Source organism: Phocoena sinus, chromosome 2 (assembly GCF_008692025.1).
Source record: "Phocoena sinus isolate mPhoSin1 chromosome 2, mPhoSin1.pri, whole genome shotgun sequence".
NCBI classification, from domain to species: Eukaryota; Metazoa; Chordata; class Mammalia; order Artiodactyla; family Phocoenidae; genus Phocoena; species Phocoena sinus.
This window is the reverse complement of record NC_045764.1, coordinates 43,409,843-43,428,829: the sequence shown is the minus strand read 5'-3', so window position 1 is coordinate 43,428,829 and position 18,987 is coordinate 43,409,843. Positions and strand designations below refer to the sequence as shown.

The following is an 18,987-nucleotide window of genomic DNA, read 5'->3' as shown; positions in this document are numbered from 1 at the left end:
TCTTCTTGTCTACCCTGTGCTTGCATCAGTCTAAACAAAAACAGTCACCCTCTGAATTTAGGCTGGAGTTGACTGTCTTGGCAGAGCTTGCGAAGGTCTGCTAACAAACACACAGGGAAACAGAAACATTTATTGCTCAAGGGTATAGTTTTCCATGTATATTCACTCGCACCCCCTACGAAGCAGCTAACCTGAGATCCCGTTCCACACCCCACCCCCGTCTTAAATCAGTTCACAGATCACACGGGGCGGCGCAGAATGGAAATCAAGAGCCAGGATACCTGGACTGAAATCCTGCCCACTTCTCGCTGTGCGACCTCAGGCCAGCAATTTTGAACTCTTCATGCCTCGGCTGACTGATGTGTATAACACTGATGCTATGACGGTACTTACCCATATCGAGTTGGGAAGATCAAATGAGCACCACCAGACACAAGGTGTTCAGGATAAGCACTTAAGCGCTTAAATGATGCTAGCTTAATATTTATGCTGACGGTCGTGTTTCCAAGCTGCTAGGGGATGGGTTAATTCAAACCTTGGCTGTGGCCTGTGGTCTGGGGGGCCAGTCCTCTTTTAGAAAGCTCTGCAGCCAAGGTCCATGCTTTAAGGCAACATGCATGTGGTTTGGCTCTCTTGTCTGTGACTACTTTGATCTGCCAGCTGAAGTCAAGAAGATGTAAGCTACCGCTTACCCCTTGGGAGATGATTTTCCCTCTCTCTACAACTGCCTTTTGGAGCAGGGCGCTCCTGCATGAGCTGCTTAGAGATGTCTCTTTGATGATGATTCCATATACCTGGAGCATGGAAGGAAATTCTTGGAGGTCTGGACCACAGCATATGAGCCAAGAACTAATAGGGCTGCAGGCCTGGACCAGATAGATGGATGGGCTTGGCAAGAGAAATGACCACAGTCATCAGATGAGCACTCCCCCATTTGTAAAGTGCTCTCCCTGAAGACTCTTCAGCTAACAGTAATGAAAACACCAGCCGTCATTGACTGAGGGCTTACTCTGCGCAAGGCACCACGCGGAGTGCATTCTTAACTGTTCCAATCAACCCTCCCCGCAACCCTACGAGGTAGGGCCTTTTACTGTCCCTATTTCATATAGATGGAGAAATCGAGGCTTAGAAAGGCTGGGTGCCTTGTCTACATCCACAGAGCTGAAGACTGGAACACAGGCATCCAGTCGCCAAGGGCTACACTCTTTCCCTCGACCGGCAGGTCTTTGTTTTGGGCTCCCTGGAGGGCCCTTAGTGGATAATTCCTGTGCTTTGTGCAATGGGTAAGACCACCAGCTCTTCTGACAGTTGGCAAGTTGGCCTTTACAACATCGGTAGTCTCTGTCCCGGAGACCCTGACATGAGCCCAGCAGCAATAACCAGGGCACCTGAACGGGCCAGTTGCCTTTGTGCGGCTTCATGCCAGAGAGGAGTGTATACTCTATAGAGTGTATACTCTAGTGGGCTTGGGGTTGAATCCCAGCATTGTTACTTACAAGCAGGTGATGCCGGGCAAGTTACTCACCCTCCCTGACCCTTAGTTTCAGCATTTGTGAAATACAGATGATAGTCATGGACAGTGGTTTCCAGGATGAGAGGTAATGAAAAAGCGTCACCTGACACAGAGTCGGCTCTCATCTATGGGAGCTCTTAATGTTTCACTTTTAGGGATATATTTATATAAATGGGAGTTTTTTTAAAAGGAGTATGGCATGGGAAAACACAGGGTGATCTGGAAAGCATCTTTATGCAAACAAGAGAAGAGAAGAGGAAGTCACACCACCTTGGGTAGCTAAGCAAGACTGTTTGCACCAATCGCTTACTGGGTTTTTTTTGGGTTTTTTTTTAACATCTTTATTGGAGTATAATTGCTTTACAATGGTGTGTTAGTTTCTGCTTTATAATAAAGTGAATCAGTTATACATATACATATGTTCCCATATCTCTTCGCTTACTGTTTTTCCTCACCTACTGCCAAGCAATGAATGAAAACAAAAGACGGGAAAAGGGAGCTACAGTATTTCCCTCCTTTGTCTTTGGACCCCATAAATCCGGCAGATGTGAGCCAGTGGGGAGAGAGAAATCCTGGCAGTTGTTTGGCAGAACAAAATCAGTAGCACATAGAAAGTCATATTTTAGATAGGAAGTCAGTGACTCTTCTATGTGTGAGAAAACATCCCCGCGAGAGGGGCTGCGCTGGGGGAGGTGGATGTTTATGTGAATTTGGCAACTCGCTCCCTGTAGGCCTCTGCCTGTGGGTGGAAAGCCGACACGCACTCGCGATCCCCAAGACGGGAGGGTACCTGATCTGTGTCAGCCTCAGAGCACACCTGCCGCTGGGGAAGGGGCGGGGGACGGGTCTGGAGCGAGATGCGCGGAGGGCAGGGATCTGCAGAGCCAGGAAAATCACAGTTGACTATTCTGGGAAGTATTGATTTTTTTCCTCTCCATTTCAATTATCCAGAGGATGGTGGCAGGGAGAGAAATAACAGGCTAAGAAGAAACCACTCAGCTTTGGGGCGTGCTGCCCTCAGGACCGGTCAGCCTCGTGAGTGGAGCTTCAGCCCAATTTTGGTGGCTCTTGGGAAGACAACGAATGCTTGACACCAGCCTGAGAAACGTCTTTTCTGAGGCACTTCTTTTCTCTACCCATCTCTACAATGAATAGTATTTTCAGGAGGCATCTTGGCCATTTAAGAGGGATATCCACCCCCACCCCCCACCCCCTGGCCTGGCAACTGTCATCGCTTAGCAGATATTGTTCTAGCATTACCTACGCTGAAGGGGAGTTCTCTACGTGGCCTGGCAAAGCATGTCTGCTAGACATTACCCATGTCTGCATTTGGGTCTCCTCCTCTGAGAACGAGGAGGGTTTCACCTCCCTTACTGTGGAGTTAGGTGTGGCCACGCACCACAGAATTTTGCCAATGAAACGCGAGAGAGGAGACACATGTCCCTTCCGTGTGGAGAAGTGTATGAGCTGGTGCATGACTCCCCATGCTCTTTATTCCTGCCTGATCATGAAGCATGTGGAATCCTCCCTAAGATGATGCCTGAGAAGCTACAATGAACAAAATGTGCCTGCTGACCTGCATCAGGTATATAACACAAGCAGGAAATAAACCTTTAGTATTTCCAAGTCACTGACATTTTGGGGGTGTTTGTTACTGCAGCATAACTCAGCCTACCCTGACTAGTACAAAAGGCGTAGGAAATAAAAAATCATACCCTTTGGGCTTCCCTGCTGGCGCAGTGGTTGAGAGTCCGCCTGCCGATGCAGGGGACACAAGTTTGTGCCCCGGTCCAGGAAGATCCCACATGCCGCGGAGTGGCTGGGCCCGTGAGCCATGGCCGCTAAGCCTGCGTGTCCGGAGCCTGTGCTCCGCAACGGGAGAGGCCACAACAGTGAGAGGCCCGTGTACCGCAAAAAAATAAAAATAAAAATCATACCCTTTAAGAAAAGTGGTCCCAGGCAGGCTTAGAATAGCAATGGTCTTCTTTTAGGTCCAGGTAGGGGACCAGGCATGAAAATCTCTCTACTTCTCTTTCTATCTGGTTCTAGTTAGTGTCTTGATCTTAAAAAATGACTGCAGTTTCAGCCTTTTGGCGAAGGCGGCTGTCAGGAAGATGCCCAGAACACAACTGAAGAGCACCAATCTGTCTCATTTACTTAGAATGCATCAAATTGCCAATGAAGCTAGAACCGTGGATAAGGAAAGATGTTGAGAAGGACAGGGTGGAGACAGTATCTTGGGCTGTGGGAACAGTCGAGCAAAGGCCTGGCATCCTCAGGGGACTCTGTGAGTGTCCTGGGTAAGCTCCCTCCAGTCACTTGCCTGCCCCTTGGTCATTCCAGGCACTGAGGAAAAATGCTGGGAAGGGAGCAGAGGGGAGCAGGGAGAGCCACCCCCTGGGTCACCACGAGGTCGGCACAGGGTGGGTCTACCTTTGCATATGCGCCTGTAGGCTTGTTAAGATTTCTGCTTTATAAAAGCTATTGTTCTGACTCTCGCATTCTTGGAATCCAACATTTAGAGGGCTTCATAGTTTCGCTGGGTGAGTTGAGCAAGCTTTGACAGCTGTTCGTTCCCTCTGTTGAAGGTCATATAAACATACGGGCTTCGTTGAGATTTCCCTCCATTTCCAAGGACCACTACCATTGTTGGTTCAAACGAAAGAAATCCCCAGGAACGGGGTTAAACCAGTTTAAAACTAACCAACCAAGTCACCCATGAGGATACCCAAGACTGCGAGAAGAAGAGATCAAAGCAAATTGGGAACACTGACTAAGTCCCAGGCCATACTGATGCGTAAGCGATACTATGGCTCTCTGAGCATTTTTGCTTCGTTTTCCTCAGTCCATTTACCTATTTTTCTAGCCTACTTTGTAAAACTTTTGCTATGAGACTCAAGAAGTCCAAGAGTATCATTAAGTTCCAGACCTAATTAGAAACTGGAGACAGGGAGGGGGTGGGGATGGAGGACAGCATGGATGGTTCAGAATCCCAGCCACTGGACTAATTAGTCCAACGTGAAGGAATCTGGCGGTGGCAGCCAGCCCCAGGGTGGCAGAGCTGGATGCTCTCTGCTTGTCGACCTTTTATGTGAAGCCAATGGATGGACGTATCTTGCTGCAGCTGCAGCACAGCGGGCTGGTGTGCCTTAGGGCCAGTCTGTACGGAAGTGTTGGCAGTCAGGGCATCTCAGCAAGGCCTCTGTCCATGGAAGGGGGCAGGCTTCTGGCTAAACTCCTGGAGACGTTTCAGGGAAGTGAGCTGCCCAGTTGGGGTCAGATAGGCCTGGGCTGTGCAGTGAGTTAACCTCTCTGTTCCTCATTACACCTAATTTTATGTGTGTTTACTATTCCCCAGGCACTGTATTAACTGCTTTGTATGATGAACATGATCCTGTCATCCACACATAGACCCATGAGGAGAAATGGCCCCAGGATCACACAGCTCGTTAGGGGTGTGGTTGGGATGTGAACGGAGGTCTGGTCTGATATTTGAACTCAGAACTCATAATCACTGCAGGGGGACACATCATCTGTGAGGTTCCCAAGAGGCATTTATGTATTTAAAAAGGGGTCAATTCACGGCTGCCACTGTCATCAATTTGTTAACCCCACACTGCGAAGCTTGGTCAGTCCAGTGCTCAGGGGTCTACTCTGCTACCAGGCCCTTCTTCTTCCTACGTCCTGCTCTTGACCGGTCTCAGCTTTACAAAGATGTTCTAGAAAAGAAATTCTGCAGGCACCATCATTCCTTCCCCAGGCTGTCAGAGGAGGCATCTATCCTCCCTAAGAAGAGGGGCCGAAGGAGCCACAGAGGGCTCAGACACGGATGAAAGGCAGCAGCAGCAGAATCCCTGTGTCTGAGTGCGGCCAGGGCAGCCCTCCTGGGGAGCTGCCCCTGGGGTCTTGCAGCCCCATAGCTGGCCTGTTCCTACAACCAACCGCCTCCCCTGCAGCCCCAGCTTCACTGACACACAGATTCCAACCAGACTCTCTCACCGGTCTCTGCCTTTCCGCCCTGTTTCCTCAGCCGCTGCTAGGCTGCCTGGTGAAAGGCACATGCCCTCCTCCAACTACCCCATAACAAGGGTCTCCCAGGGACCTGCCTTGCCCACCTCGCACAATTCCCAGGCCACTGCTTTTCCCAGTCCCCCGCTCAACTCTCAGCTGGAATTTCAGAAACATATGGCTGTGTGCGTGGCCCCTGTACATTCACGCTTAAGGGCACATTCCCATAGGCTGGACAGCCCGAAAGAGGGGCTCTGTCTTAGTCGGTGAGGAAAAGACAGGGAAGGGTCATCCTGAAAGAACTGAGAACCGACTCCTCGAAATACAGCCCCGATCCACTCACAGACAGAATGACAAGTCTCAGTCACAAGATTAGAAAACTGCTGGCAACTATGGAATTCTGTGACTGGCTCCTGAATAGAATAAATTATATTTTTCTGCCCTCTGGTGGTAAAGGGTGGCACCAGCCCTCCGGGGGCCTTCAGAAGGGATGCAAACAAAGAGGGTGACTCACAACACATCCTTCAGTCCTTCGAGACTCATCAGATAGGAAGTCTGCTATTAACTCATTTTGGGGAAAGGCGGCCATCAGCAGGGTGCCCAGACGGAACGGAAACGCGCCCATCTGTCTCAGGTATGGGAGGCTTCAAACTGCCAATGAGTCTAGAACCGTAGATGACACTCCCCTGGGCCTTGAAAGGTGAGGACAGATGTTGAACAGAATGGCTGGGGACGGCACTCCAGACTGAGGGGATGGCCTGAGCAAGGGAATGGCATACGGAGGGGGCTGCGAGTGGATGGGCTAAGCCCCCTCCAGCCACCTGTCTACCTCTTGGCCATTCTAGTCACTGAGAAAAAGAGGCTATTTAATTCCCAAGAGGAATCTTGGCGAGGGGTGTCTCCACATGCTTGCTCTGAGACCTGGGTTTTATATAGATATACCCCTTGGATTGGGTACATCCCTTTACCTCTCTAGGCATCAGTTTCCTTATCTACATAATGCAAGAGTTGGAAGAGAATGATGTCTGAGGCTCTTTCCGGCTCAGGGATTCTGGTACTCCACAAGCTTTGATTCGAGGGGGCCCTGCTAATACACTGAGGGCAGGATAGGCTGCCTGGACACTTGCCTTCTCCCCGCAGGCAGCCTTCCCCATGCACTGGGAGGGTGCCCCCTTTCCTCCCCTCCTTTGCTACTCCTGTCCTGTACTGCCTTTGGTGCAGTGGCGGAAGCCGGCTTTCTGTCCGTAGAAGCAAGGTGGCAGCTGACCGTCACCATGGGTTGTTTCTCTGACCAGGCCACCAGTCATCCCACCCGCTAGGAATAGGGTTCAAAGGGCCAACCAAGGGCTACAAAACAGCGGCATTCAATCACCTCCTGAACAGACCCAGCACTTTAAAACGAACAAACAAATAAGGCTGCATTTGATTTTTCTCCCCCGTTTGGAAATCTGTAACATCATTAGCTACAAGTAAATATATCACTGGGATTAATGGAGTGAATCACAGAGTGACTTGATTGGATTTAAAACCAGATTATGTCTTTGGGGTGAATTAGTAAATTTAGCCCTGTCAAGAGATGACGAATTGAACACCAGGGGACTGAGAGTCCTTATTGATCCTGGGAATAGATCGGGATGAGACAGAGAAGCTGGAAAGGCTTCCTGCACCGTTTTCAGAGAGAAAGGAAACATGGCTTCTCAACTCGCTAAGCAGCACAGGAACACAGCGTCCTCTTTCGGGCACGCAGTTGAGTCGTGACCGAGACGGCCTCCAACGATCCCCACCCCTGGAATTCACGTCCTTATGAAATGATCCCTTCTTCCAAGTGTACAGAAACAAGTGGCTTGCTGCTAACACAAAAAACGCAGCAGAAGCAATGAGGTGTCACTTGTGAGACTAGGTTACAAAAGACTGTGGCTTTGTCTCAGGTGCTCTTACCCTCTCTTGGGAGGTTTGCTCCAGGGGAGGCCATGCCGAGGTTAGCCCTGTACAGAGATCTGTGGGAGCCAGCCTGAGAGCCCATCTGCCAAGGACTGCCAACAGCCGTGGGGTGAGTTTGGAAGTGGAGCCCCTCCGGGTGGGCTTTCAGATGATTTGATACCAGCTCAACACCTTGACTGCAGCCTCATGAGAGACCCTGAGTCAGAACCATCCAGCTAAGCTGCTCCTGGGTTCCAGACCCAGAGAAATAAACTGTGAGAAAATACCTATTGTTTAAAGTCACGAAGTTTGGGGTAATTTGTCACAAAGCAACAGATTAATACACCAGGTGGCTTGCTGTGGTCATTGAAATGTAAGCGGAAACAATGCGTGTCATTTCTGAACAGGAGCTGGTTTCCTGCCTCGGCGACTGGGCAGGCAGGAGTCAGATGAAACTTCTGTGAGCCTGGGTCCTGGAGGGACTACAGTAGGCAAGTCTCACCCTCCACCCCCCAAATACCACCAACCTGCACTGGATATGCAGTATGGCTGAGAAATAAACTTTGGTTGCATAAAATCACTTTGATTTGGGAATTGTCTGTTACTACTGCATAGCCTAGCACATCTCAACTAGCACGCTGTTCAATCCAGGTATGCTAGGGATGCGGGGGGGGGGGCGCCCAGAGCAGGCTGAGACATACACTTGCTCTTCCTGCTAAGAACACAAGACGTGCCGCTTAAAATGGGTTTGAGGCATGGTATATTTCCTTATAAAGCCCACCACGACAGTGTCTTACAGAAACAATTTTCAAATATTCTGTCTCCTTGACCCCATGTGTACATTTGCACTTGAACACGTGCTCCAACTTTTAGTTTAAGAAATAGGGTCCTCATGTGGTTCATGGACCAACATTCAATGAGCATGTGTGTATGCCAGGCATTTCCACATCTGTCCCCTCATTTATCTTAAAAAAGCCCTTCGAGGCAGATGTAAGTTTTGTTACCCGGAGTTTACAGATGAGGAAAATTCAGATTTGAGGAGTGAAATAAACCTTAGGGGGTTATTCAGTCTCTAGGTAGACGCGAGCAGAACACATGCTTCAAGCCAGACCCTCTGTACCAAATTCACGACCCAATCTTTCCTCTAATCTCAAGGGGGCCACCAGCTAGAGAAGGGGATGCATTAGGGCTGCTGCTTAGTAGGAAGGTTTTAGAACCCAGAGGCTGGGGCTCCTTTATGATGGAGGAAGGGCTTGTGGGCGGCGCTTGGAAATTGAGATAAATTCCTTACTTGTGTCAATGAAGACTGCATCCACATAGATTTTGGTACAGAAAGATCCCAGGATAAATCCACAGGCTGGTCCAAACACCAGCATCGTGAACAGGATTCCTGAAAGAAGAAGATGAAAGCAAGATTAGATTAAAAGCCGAAGCCATTTATTGAGCAAAATTGCCAAAGCTCAAGAAAACTGTTTTACATTGATCAGATGAGAGGTCTGATTAGACAAATGACATTAGAGGAATGAGTCTAAAAATCCTAGAGGGGAAAGCTAGTATTTCTAAGTTTTGGAAACTCTATTGAAGCACTGTCATGCAGGAATTCTATAGTTTCAATAGGTTGCTTTGAAATATTTGTGGGCTCCAAGTACAGTTACTTTTAGAGGACTCCACCCCATATCATACTAAGCCTATTAAAATACGTCCATGTCTATCATGAAATATTTTTTCTTCCATAAACGTTTTTGGAAGGATTTTTGTAATTTTGCTTTCGCATTTATTTGGCTTTATGTAATTCAATTAATTTACGGTTGGCAAAGATTTCTCAGCACTCATTGTGCAAACTCAGGGATTCTTGTGAAGTGAGAAAAGTTGAAGCCACAAATTATTCTCAAATGTAACGAAATGTTTACAGGCATTAAATTTAGCAAACAACAAAGCTGACATAATGGTATGCCCTGAGCACGTTTAATTAAACATTTTATTAATTTCAGTTTTGCAGTCCCCCCCCCCCATATTTTTGGAATTGCTCTCTGTTGTTGTAACAGCTGTTCAGACCTCAAGCTCTTCTGTAGGACTTGAGAAGGTGGTACTAGGTACGTGATTAAGTAACGTATCTGATGGATATAGTACCTGGAATTTTGCACAAACCTTTTGGCCATTCTGGAAAAGCACTGAGCCCAAACTAAAAACTCATTTCCTGGAGCTCACTGACTTGTAGAGGAAACTATAGACACCTTAACTGTTTTTTAGATACCTGGCGAAGGAGCCACGTCTTCCTCATTTACAGACAAGGACCCAGAACCCCGAAGCAATCACTTAAAGATGGCTTATAAGGAATGCTGTTTAATGAAGGACAGGATGAAAAGAGGATGGCTTCTATAACAGGAATAGGGCTGAATCCACCCTCAGTGAAATCCTACTCTGATATGGAGCCATCTAGAAGCTCAAGGGCCTCAAAATAGCTGCTCCTGTACCCAGCCGATGACCTCCAGTCTCACAGTTATTCCTGTTTATAGGAATCTGGAGAGCAGCAGAATCCACTCTGTTAAAACACTGGCTCTGGTTTGTCACAACTCAGGTTGAGATAACCGACCAGAGAAAATTGAGAAAGGTGGGGTGTTTTGGGAAAAGTCTAGAACGTGGTGCTCTTTCAAGTATGGGCTAGAATTAGGAGGGATTAGGCCTTAGCTGGGCAGAGTTAGGGAGCAGAGCTAGTCTTGGCTTCGGTCCTCTTTGGCAGATGGGGGAAAGCGAAACAGGAAGTGATGCTGAGAAAGACACAGGGGCAGGGTTGTGGACAGGGGGTGTCCAAGGCAAGAGCTGTACCTCAGGTAGACTGAAGGGCTTTCTGCTTCAGGACAAAATCATGAAGCCAGCTCTATCCTTCTGTCCAGGCTGCAGGCTGAGGGGAGCCACTGGTCAGCCACTGGCACTCTAAAGATGCCTCAGCAAGTAAACTAACTACTCAGCCTGTCCCAAAAGAAAGGGGCACAGAGATAGAACACAATTCTCTTGCCAGGGGTGCTGCAACTACTCTTCTGACGCCCCTTCCATAGTCCTAGCCATCACTCTGACCCCCAGCAGCGCCCCCATGATAACATGCCTCCTTTCATGCAAATTAAATACACCCCATTCAATGTAATAATCACTGCTCCACCCCCTACAGATTGAACAATGAAAATGATAATTAATACTGAATAGGTCAAAGGACCAAGCTTTTAGTATCATTGGAAAGAAACAACCAATGAGTTTTAAAGCTTGTGTTGGGACCTAACCACTGGTGGTGCAGTGGTTAAGAACCTGCCTGACAGTGCAGGGAACAAGGGTTCGATCTCTGGTCCGGGAAGATCCCACATGCCGCGGAGCAACTAAGCTTGTATGCCACAACTACTGAGCCCATGTGCTGCAACTACTGAAGCCCGTGTGCTCTAGGGCCCGTGTGCCACAACTACCGAGCTCGCGTGCTGCAACTACTGAAGCTCGCGTGCCTAGAGCCCGTGCTCTGCAACAAGAGAAGCCACCGCAATGAGAAGCCCGCGCACCGCAACGAAGAGTAGCCGCCACTCGCCACAACTAGAGAAAGCCCGCGCACAGCAACGAAGACCCAACTCAGCCAAAAATAAAATTAAAAAAAAAAAAAAAAAAAAAAAACGTGTGTTGAGAGTGTTGTTACCCCTCCCCCACATGGGGGCAGTGGAGAGTGTGGGAGTGTGGGCCAGCCAGCATCATGGGACAGCTGGAGACTCCAGGCCCTGGGTATCCTGCCCTCGTGCAAGTTATGACACAAAAGGAAGGGCATCCCTCAAGCTCAGCTGCCCACAAGAGCCCCACCAGGCCCAGACAGGCCAGCCATCTGTTCTGGCCGCTCGGATGGGCAGAGGCCACTGCAGAGCAGCCAGGTGCCAAGGTGGTCTCTCCATCTGGTTACTTTAGGACAGGGCACGGGTCACCAAAACGCTGGATTGTGGCTTTCCATTTGAACGGGACAGAATTCTCCCCCAAAGAAACCTGGTAGGGCCCCATTCCAAAAACCAAAGAAGGATGTAGGGGGACTTCCCTGGTGCTCTAGCGGTTAGGATTCGGCGCTTTCACTGCCGTGGCCCGGGTTCAATCCCTGGTCAGGGAACTGAGATCCTGCAAGCTTCGTGGCCAAAAGAAAAGAAAAAAAGACATAGGATGCGTGTTATTTCTGTGAAGGACATTTTTTCCCCTCAGTTGAAGTGAGGGAATATTTTTAAAGCAGCTCCTCCTTGGAGAGATGCCAAGTAAACCTCTAGCAGCAATGGGTTCTCGAGTATTTTCCAAGGGACAATCCAGTAGTGGGGGTGGGGTGGGGTGGGGTGGGATGGGAGGCTCATGCATCAGGAAGCACCCGTTTTCACTTCAGAAATATCTTAGGATAACAGCTCAAATCAAGCAGCATCGGTGAGCACAGCCCTGGGTCTTTAGAGGATGCTGTTCCCCTCAGAGCACACAAGGCAGGCTGTGATCTTACAGAAAGGTACTTCTGAACTTGCTTCTTCATTCTCTTTTCGATTCAGCCCACCAGGCTGTGATTTTGTTCTTGTTTAGCAAACCCCCCTCAAAATGTTCTGCCAAAATAGACAAGAAACAGATGGTCCGGCCCTAAAATCCAGAATCCTTGTGTTGAATGGTGAGTGCCTCCAGGTCCAGGAGAAAAGGTTCTTCAGCAGCCCAGTGCTGCCCCCTGCTGTCTGCCAGATTGTGTACACGGGAGGGGAGGCGAGCCCGGGACGCAGAGATCAGAGAGAGAAGGGCCCCTCCTGTGCTGCTACCCTGAGCCTGGTGCTTTACAAGCATGATCTGCTGTAATTCTTTCAATGGCCCTGACGGGGAGTCTACTGCGCCCATTTCACAGCAGAAGGAAGGAAAGGTTTAGTGCCTCACTTCCCAACAGTGAGTCAGAAAGCAGCACAGCGGGCTCTGAAGCCAGGTTTCTCTCATCCCCTTAGGGGAAAAGCATCCTTCAAGCAGGTCTGGAGAGAGTATGGGCCACGTGGGTTCAAATCCCAGCTCCACCACTTCCTAGCTCTGGGGACCTTGGGAAAGGTCTATTTAACTTCCTTGTGCCTCAGCTTTCTCATCTGTAAAATGGGAATGATATTAGGCCTATTCCACGGGACTATAGGGAGGATTTAATGACCTCGCATTTGTAAAGCTCTTAGAACAGAGTCTGGCACCCAGAAAGAGCCATGAGTGCTTGTTAAATGGATGACGCCTGTGTCTCTGATGCTGGGAGCAGGCCAAGCTCCAGAGAGGAATTCCTCGGGGGAAGCAGCCGCAATCCCAAGCATCACAAGGGTCCAGACGGACTGGCCGACCAGAGTCCAGAGTCCACCCCCTTGCTCTGACTGCCCACCTGCCAAGCACATTCTGATGCTAACCTGGCTTCCCAGGGATGTGAGGACTGAACAAAGGGAGAGAGAATGGCACGACCCCCAGGGTGATCTAACTCCGGCATCCTGGTTTGAAGAGAGGCCCTCTGTAAATTAGGTTAGTGTAAATCTGCAGTTCCCAAACTGTGTGTCGAGGCACCCTGGGGTACCACAGTGAACTCACAGGGGTACGGCAAAATGTTTTAAGTTTTGGAGGGAAACCCAGTGATAGCTAACATCTGTCAGATGCTACTCATACAACTACTCACAACTACTCACTCTAGGTGGCTGATGGTTTCAGCACTGGATCAAGCAATATTCCTTTCAAATACATCCTGTCTTTGTGAACTGAGTTTTCAGTACCTGCTGTGATAAAAAGCAAACGTGGTGTGGAAGTCAATGCAGAACACAGGAAATGAAGGTGGTGGAGTCCAATCTGATTCCAAGGTTTGAGAATCTATGTAGTCCCCAGCAGGGACACACAACCCATTAGTAAGTAATCATACATATTTAAAAATAAAATAGAAATATCTTTTTCTTTCAATTTATGTGTGTTATTTTTTTCAAACGTGTATTAAGTAATTTGAACCTAACTGCTTGATAAACACAATTGCTGGGTATATCCTGCAGACTCAGGGCTCTGTGAAAAATAAGACACTAAGGGTACAATGAACCCAGAAAGTTTGAGAACCTCTGGTGTAAATCTGCCACCCATGCTATACAATCTTCCTACTTAGCACCAGCCACCTCTGGACGCAGGGGAAGGACAGATGAACTGGGTGAGGATTTTGCCCTCAAGAAGCTTGCTGTCTTATTGGAGAGACCTCCAACCATTCTCCATCATTCAAAATATATAATGGCACCTATAGGTGCCAGGCTCTGTGCAAGGAGCTGAGATACGGCTGTGGACAAAACAGACAAAATCCCTGCTTTTTTGTGGAGTTGGTATTTGGGAAGAAGAAAGGCCATAAACAAATCAACCTACCATATGATGTCAGCACCAAAGAGGACAGTGCATGATGGAGTGGGGCTAGAGAAAGACCTCCCACTGTACCGTGTGCTGTAAAGAACACACACAGCAATGCTCTACACGCGCTATCAAGCTGGGGTGAGTGCACTCGCAGGCTAAGGGTTCCACCGTATAGGACGTTAAATAATGGTCCCCAAAGATGTCCATGTCCGAATCCCCGGAACCTGTGTCTGTTACTGTAACTGACCAAAGAGAATGAAGGCTCCAGATGGAATTAAGGTCACTAATCAATTGACTTGAAAATAAAGAGATCATGCTGATTATCCTTGTGGGCCAATGTAATCTTAAAGGACCTGTAGATGTAGAAGGAGGAGGAATACAACTCAGAGTCAGAGAAGGAGATGAGACCACAGAACCACGGCGATGGCATCATGAGAAAGCCTTGACTAGTCGCTGCTGGCTTTGAAGACAGAGGACAGGGCCTTGAGGCCAAGAATGTGGGTGGCTTCTAGGAGCTGGGAAAAGCAAGAAAGTGGATTCTCCCCTCCAGAAAGGATCCTCCAGAAGGAAGGCAGCCCTGCTGGCACCTGGATTTTTAGCTCAGGGAGACCCATTATGGACTTCTGACCTCCACAATGTAAGATAATACACTTATATTATCTTAAGCCACTAAGTTTGCGGTAACTTACTACAGCAGTGGTAGGAAACCAACACAACTGTTAAGCAAATTTGAGGACAATCTCAGATCTTATACCTGCTACATGTGAATCTCTAAGAACAGGATGTTGCATGAAGCTGCTTGTTAATTATTTGACCATGGGACATTTTTTTTGTGGGTCATTTTTCAGACCTGGCATTGACCGGGGCTCAGTCCCAGACATGCTGGAGGAGACTTGAAGCCCTGTGAGGCAGAGATGGTGCCTTTTTCTTCTTTCTGTCGCCAGTTTGGCCCAGGACAGTTAGCTCACAATCTGTTGAAAGGGTGTGTGAATGAGAATACTCGTTACCGCAGTGACACAAAATGGGGAGGGAGAAACTCTTCTTGGCCATGGTCTGCCCAAGTTCAGCCAGCTGGGGAGGGGCAGAGCTGGGACTCAGCCCCTGCCTGCTCTTTCCCTGGACAGTGTTCTCTGCATGTGTCACTCTCAGCGCTGGGAATATGCTTCCTTCTAGATGCAATGTGTCAAGGGGACTGACGTGACAGCCTCTAGAAAGGGATCAGGTCACACACATAGAACCAGAAGAACTAAGACCAGCCTGGATACCTTGGAAGAAGAATAAGAATTGTCAAGACATACCCTACTGGACTCCTTTTAAAGCTGTAATGATGAAGACAGTGTGTTTCTGGCACAAGAAGCAGCAAACGTATGAGTAAAGCAGAAGAGAAAGCCCAAGAAACAGATCCATACTTGCGTGGACGCCTGATTTATGACAAAGTGTGCCTACAAAGCGGTGGGGGGAAGGATGAATTTTTCCATGAATGGTGCTAGGACAACTTGAAATTATAGGAAAAAAAAGTCGGCTTGCACAACACATGTAAAAATCAATTCCAGGCATATCGGAGGCCTGTGTGAAAAGCAAAACAATAAAGCTTCTGGAAGATAATAGACAAAAGTACTGTCACGATGTTGGGGGCAGGGAGAGATTTTTTAAACCAAACAAAGAAAGCATGAAGCATTAAAAGAAGAGCTTGACAAATTGGTCTACATTAAAATTAAGGTCATTCCTTAGATTCATCAAAAGAGCCCACTAGGAAAGCAAAGATGTGGGAAAACATACATGGAACATACATCCTTAAAAACACACATACAAGAATCGGAGGGCTCATATCGAGACTATGTAAAAACTACTATAAGTCCATGAGAAAAAGACAAACCAGTGGAAAGGGGGCAGAAACCTTAACAGGTGCTTCACAAAAGAGGAGGTTCAAAGGAACAATGGAATGGGACAAGATGCTTAACCTCATTAGAATTCAGGGACATGTAAATTACAAGCCCAGTGAAATGTCATTAGATTTTTAGCTGATTGAAGAGCTTGATAATACCCAGTGTTGGCAAGGATGTAGGGAATCTGGACTCTTGCATACTGCTGGTAGGAGTGTAAATTAGACAACCACTCTGGCAAAACTTTGGCAGTGTCTGTAAAACCAAAGAGGAACTCACCCAATGACCCACAATCCTAATTCCTAGGTAAATACTCTACAGAAAGTCTGAAACCCACTGGGAGGCACATCCAGGAATGCTCATCCCAATCTTGTAAGATCCTCAAACTGGAAACAACCCAAATGCCCAACAACAGAACAACAGAGAAACAAACGGTGACATCTTCATACATTGGAATTACTATACAGCAGAGAAAACAAATCATCAATAACGTGGATTAATCTTAAATGATGTAATTCCAAAAGAACACAGACAGGCAAGAATACATACTGGTGTGACTCCACTTATGCAGAATTGAAAGCGGCAAAATTAAACCATGTAGTGATATATAACTAGGTAGTCAAGCTATAAAGAAAAACAGGGAAATGAATAGCAGAGAAGTCAGGGTTGTGGTCACTGCTGCCCATGAGGGAGGGAGGGGTTACAGTGAAGGAGGCACGGGTTGGGTGGGGGGGTTCTCAGGTGCTGGGTTTGTATTTGGTCTATTTGCAGGCTACGTGGGTGTCTGTTTTGCAACAATTCGTTAAGCTGGAATATGTTTTCTGCACAAACACGTGATTATCACATTTTCACGTATACGTACATGTGTGATATAAGTGCCTATAGAAAAATGGCCATTGGCTATTTATCGAGTGCTTACTGTATGGTGCCAGAGTCTGGACTATGTGGTTTATGCACGTTATTTCATGATTCCTTCTAACAATGCGATGAGGCAGGTGCCGTCATGCCAGCTGTATCCCAGAAGGACTTGAGGCTCACAGAGGTTAAGCAACTTGCTCCAGGGCCCCTGGGGGGCAGCTGACCCCTGGTGCCCTCTGCAGGACTGGGTCTCCAGTGAGCTCAAGCACAAATAAGCAAACTTAAAGAATAACAACCAAACCCAACCCCAAACCCCGCCGCTCACAGGTAGCCACTGCTTCTCACGCCTTGCACCACAACGAGGATGTGGATAGAAACCATCTGGCTTCAGAGGTGGGTGTGGTGAGTGGGGTTAACAGTGGGTTCTAGAGCCGGGCTGGGTGTGAATCCTGGCGCTGCCACTTAATTGCCGGCAGCCCTGGGCAAGTCCCTCACCTCTGTTAGTTTCCACATCTGAAAAGGGGAGATGCTAATAAGATGTATTTCATAGCGCTTGCAGGGAGGGATAAATGAAAGCAGATGTAAGGGCCCAGCGTGACCCCTGGTCCAGATAAAGTACTTCATAGATGTTTGTTTCCACTGATGCTCCTTGGCTTTGCTGGGTGCTAGAAGAGCTAGAAGAGCCAGGGGAAGGGAAATACGCTGTGGGTGCCCGCTTTTCCTCCTCTCGGTGGGCCCTGAGTCTTCTGCAGCCAGCCCCACCTGAAGTCCTGCTATTTCCTGCCCCCTAGTGGACAAGCAGGAAGAGGCCAGTCACTGGGCAGGCTACAGCTGCACATGTGGTATCTTGTGAAGGAGAAAAAGCTGACCCTTCTCTCCAAGCCTTTATTCTTCTCTTTGCTGGAGTGTGACACGAGGCCTGGCTTCTATACCAACAGCCGATCAGGGCAGGGACACAGTGGCGAAGCCTGTCACTGAGGAGCTGAAAGCACAAACTCTTTACGTGGCTGAAAGCAAAAGCAGAAAGGCCATCCAGAAACTCAGGGGCTTCTCCCAGTGCCTCTCCTCACTCTAAAATCAGGCAAATCCATTAGTATTTCTGCGGGTCACTGGTGGAATAGGACAGGGATGATTCCTGCCTTGAGTGGAGGTTAGGACACTACAGGAAGGGCAGTGTCAGGCTCCGCTGCACCCTGTGTGTCTGTGGTCACAGCACAAATGCTCCCTGTACCTCAGTTCCTGACTCTGTAAAATGGGCTGACAACAACCCCTACGTTCTTGGGAGCCTTTGAGGAGCAAATGTATGAGTGCCCAAAAGAGGCTTCAGATAATTTCCTAGAACACAGGCGTTCTCAAAAAACATTAGCTGTTACTTATTCTCCTTGCTGGTACTTCTAGTAGCAGGATTTTCTTTTTTGCCTTACAAGTTTTAGTTTTTTGGTTACTTAAGTGAGAGATGCTTATTTCAAAGATAAGGATGATACAGAATCATATAAAGAAATACCGACCAGAGGGCAGACAGCAGAAGCAAGAACTATAATTCTGCAGCCTGTGGAAGGAAAACCATGTTCACAAAAAGATAGACAAAATGAAAAGGCAGAGGACTTTGTACCAGATAAAGGAACAAGATAAAACCCCAGAAAAACAACTAAATTAAGTGGAGATAGGCAATCTTCCAGAAAAAGAATTCAGAATAATGATAGCGAAGATGATGCAGGACCTAGAAAAAAGAATGGAGGCAAAGATTGAGAAGATTCAAGAAATGAATCTTGAAGAAATGAATATTTCATTCATTTCATTTCATCAGAAATGAATATCATATCAGATAAAACAGACTTTAAAATAAAGAATGTTACAAGAGACAGTAAAGACCTATAAGAATTAAAGAACAAATACCGAGAGGAATTAAAGAACAAACAAACAGAAATGAACAATACCATAACTTAAATGAAAAATACACTAGAAGGAATCAATAGCAGAATAACTGAGGCAGAAGAACGGATAAGTGACCTGGAAGACAAACTGGTGGAATTCACTGCCGTAGAACAGAATAAAGAAAAAAGAATGAAAAGAAATGAAGACAGCCTAAGAGACCTCTGGGACAACGTTAAACGCAACAACATTCACATTACAGGGGTCCCAGATGCAGAAGAGAGAGAGGAAGGACCTGAGAAAATATTTGAAGAGATTATAGTCGAAAACTTCCCTAAAATGGGAAAGGAAATAGCCACCCAAGTCCAGGAAGCGCAGAGACTCCCAGGCAGGATAAACGCAGGGAGAAAGACACCGAGACACATAGTAATCAAACTGACAAAAATTAAAGACAAACAAAAATTATTGAAAACAAGGGAAAAATGACAAATAATATACAAGGGAACTCTTGTAAGGTTAAGAGCTGATTTCTCAGCAGAAACTTTACAAGCCAGAAGGGAGTGGCAT

General features: G+C 47.6%; 1 protein-coding gene across 2 annotated transcripts in view; it reads right to left on the bottom strand.

Moving 5' to 3' along the window:
- SLCO3A1 (solute carrier organic anion transporter family member 3A1) overlaps positions 1 to 18,987 on the bottom strand; it is a 336,511-nt gene that overhangs the window by 60,427 nt on the left and 257,097 nt on the right. For both annotated transcript variants that reach the window (XM_032623298.1, XM_032623299.1), the window contains exon 3: positions 8,733 to 8,831. In XM_032623298.1, coding sequence (XP_032479189.1) covers positions 8,733 to 8,831 — 99 coding nt within the window. The remainder of the gene's footprint in view (positions 1 to 8,732; positions 8,832 to 18,987) is intronic.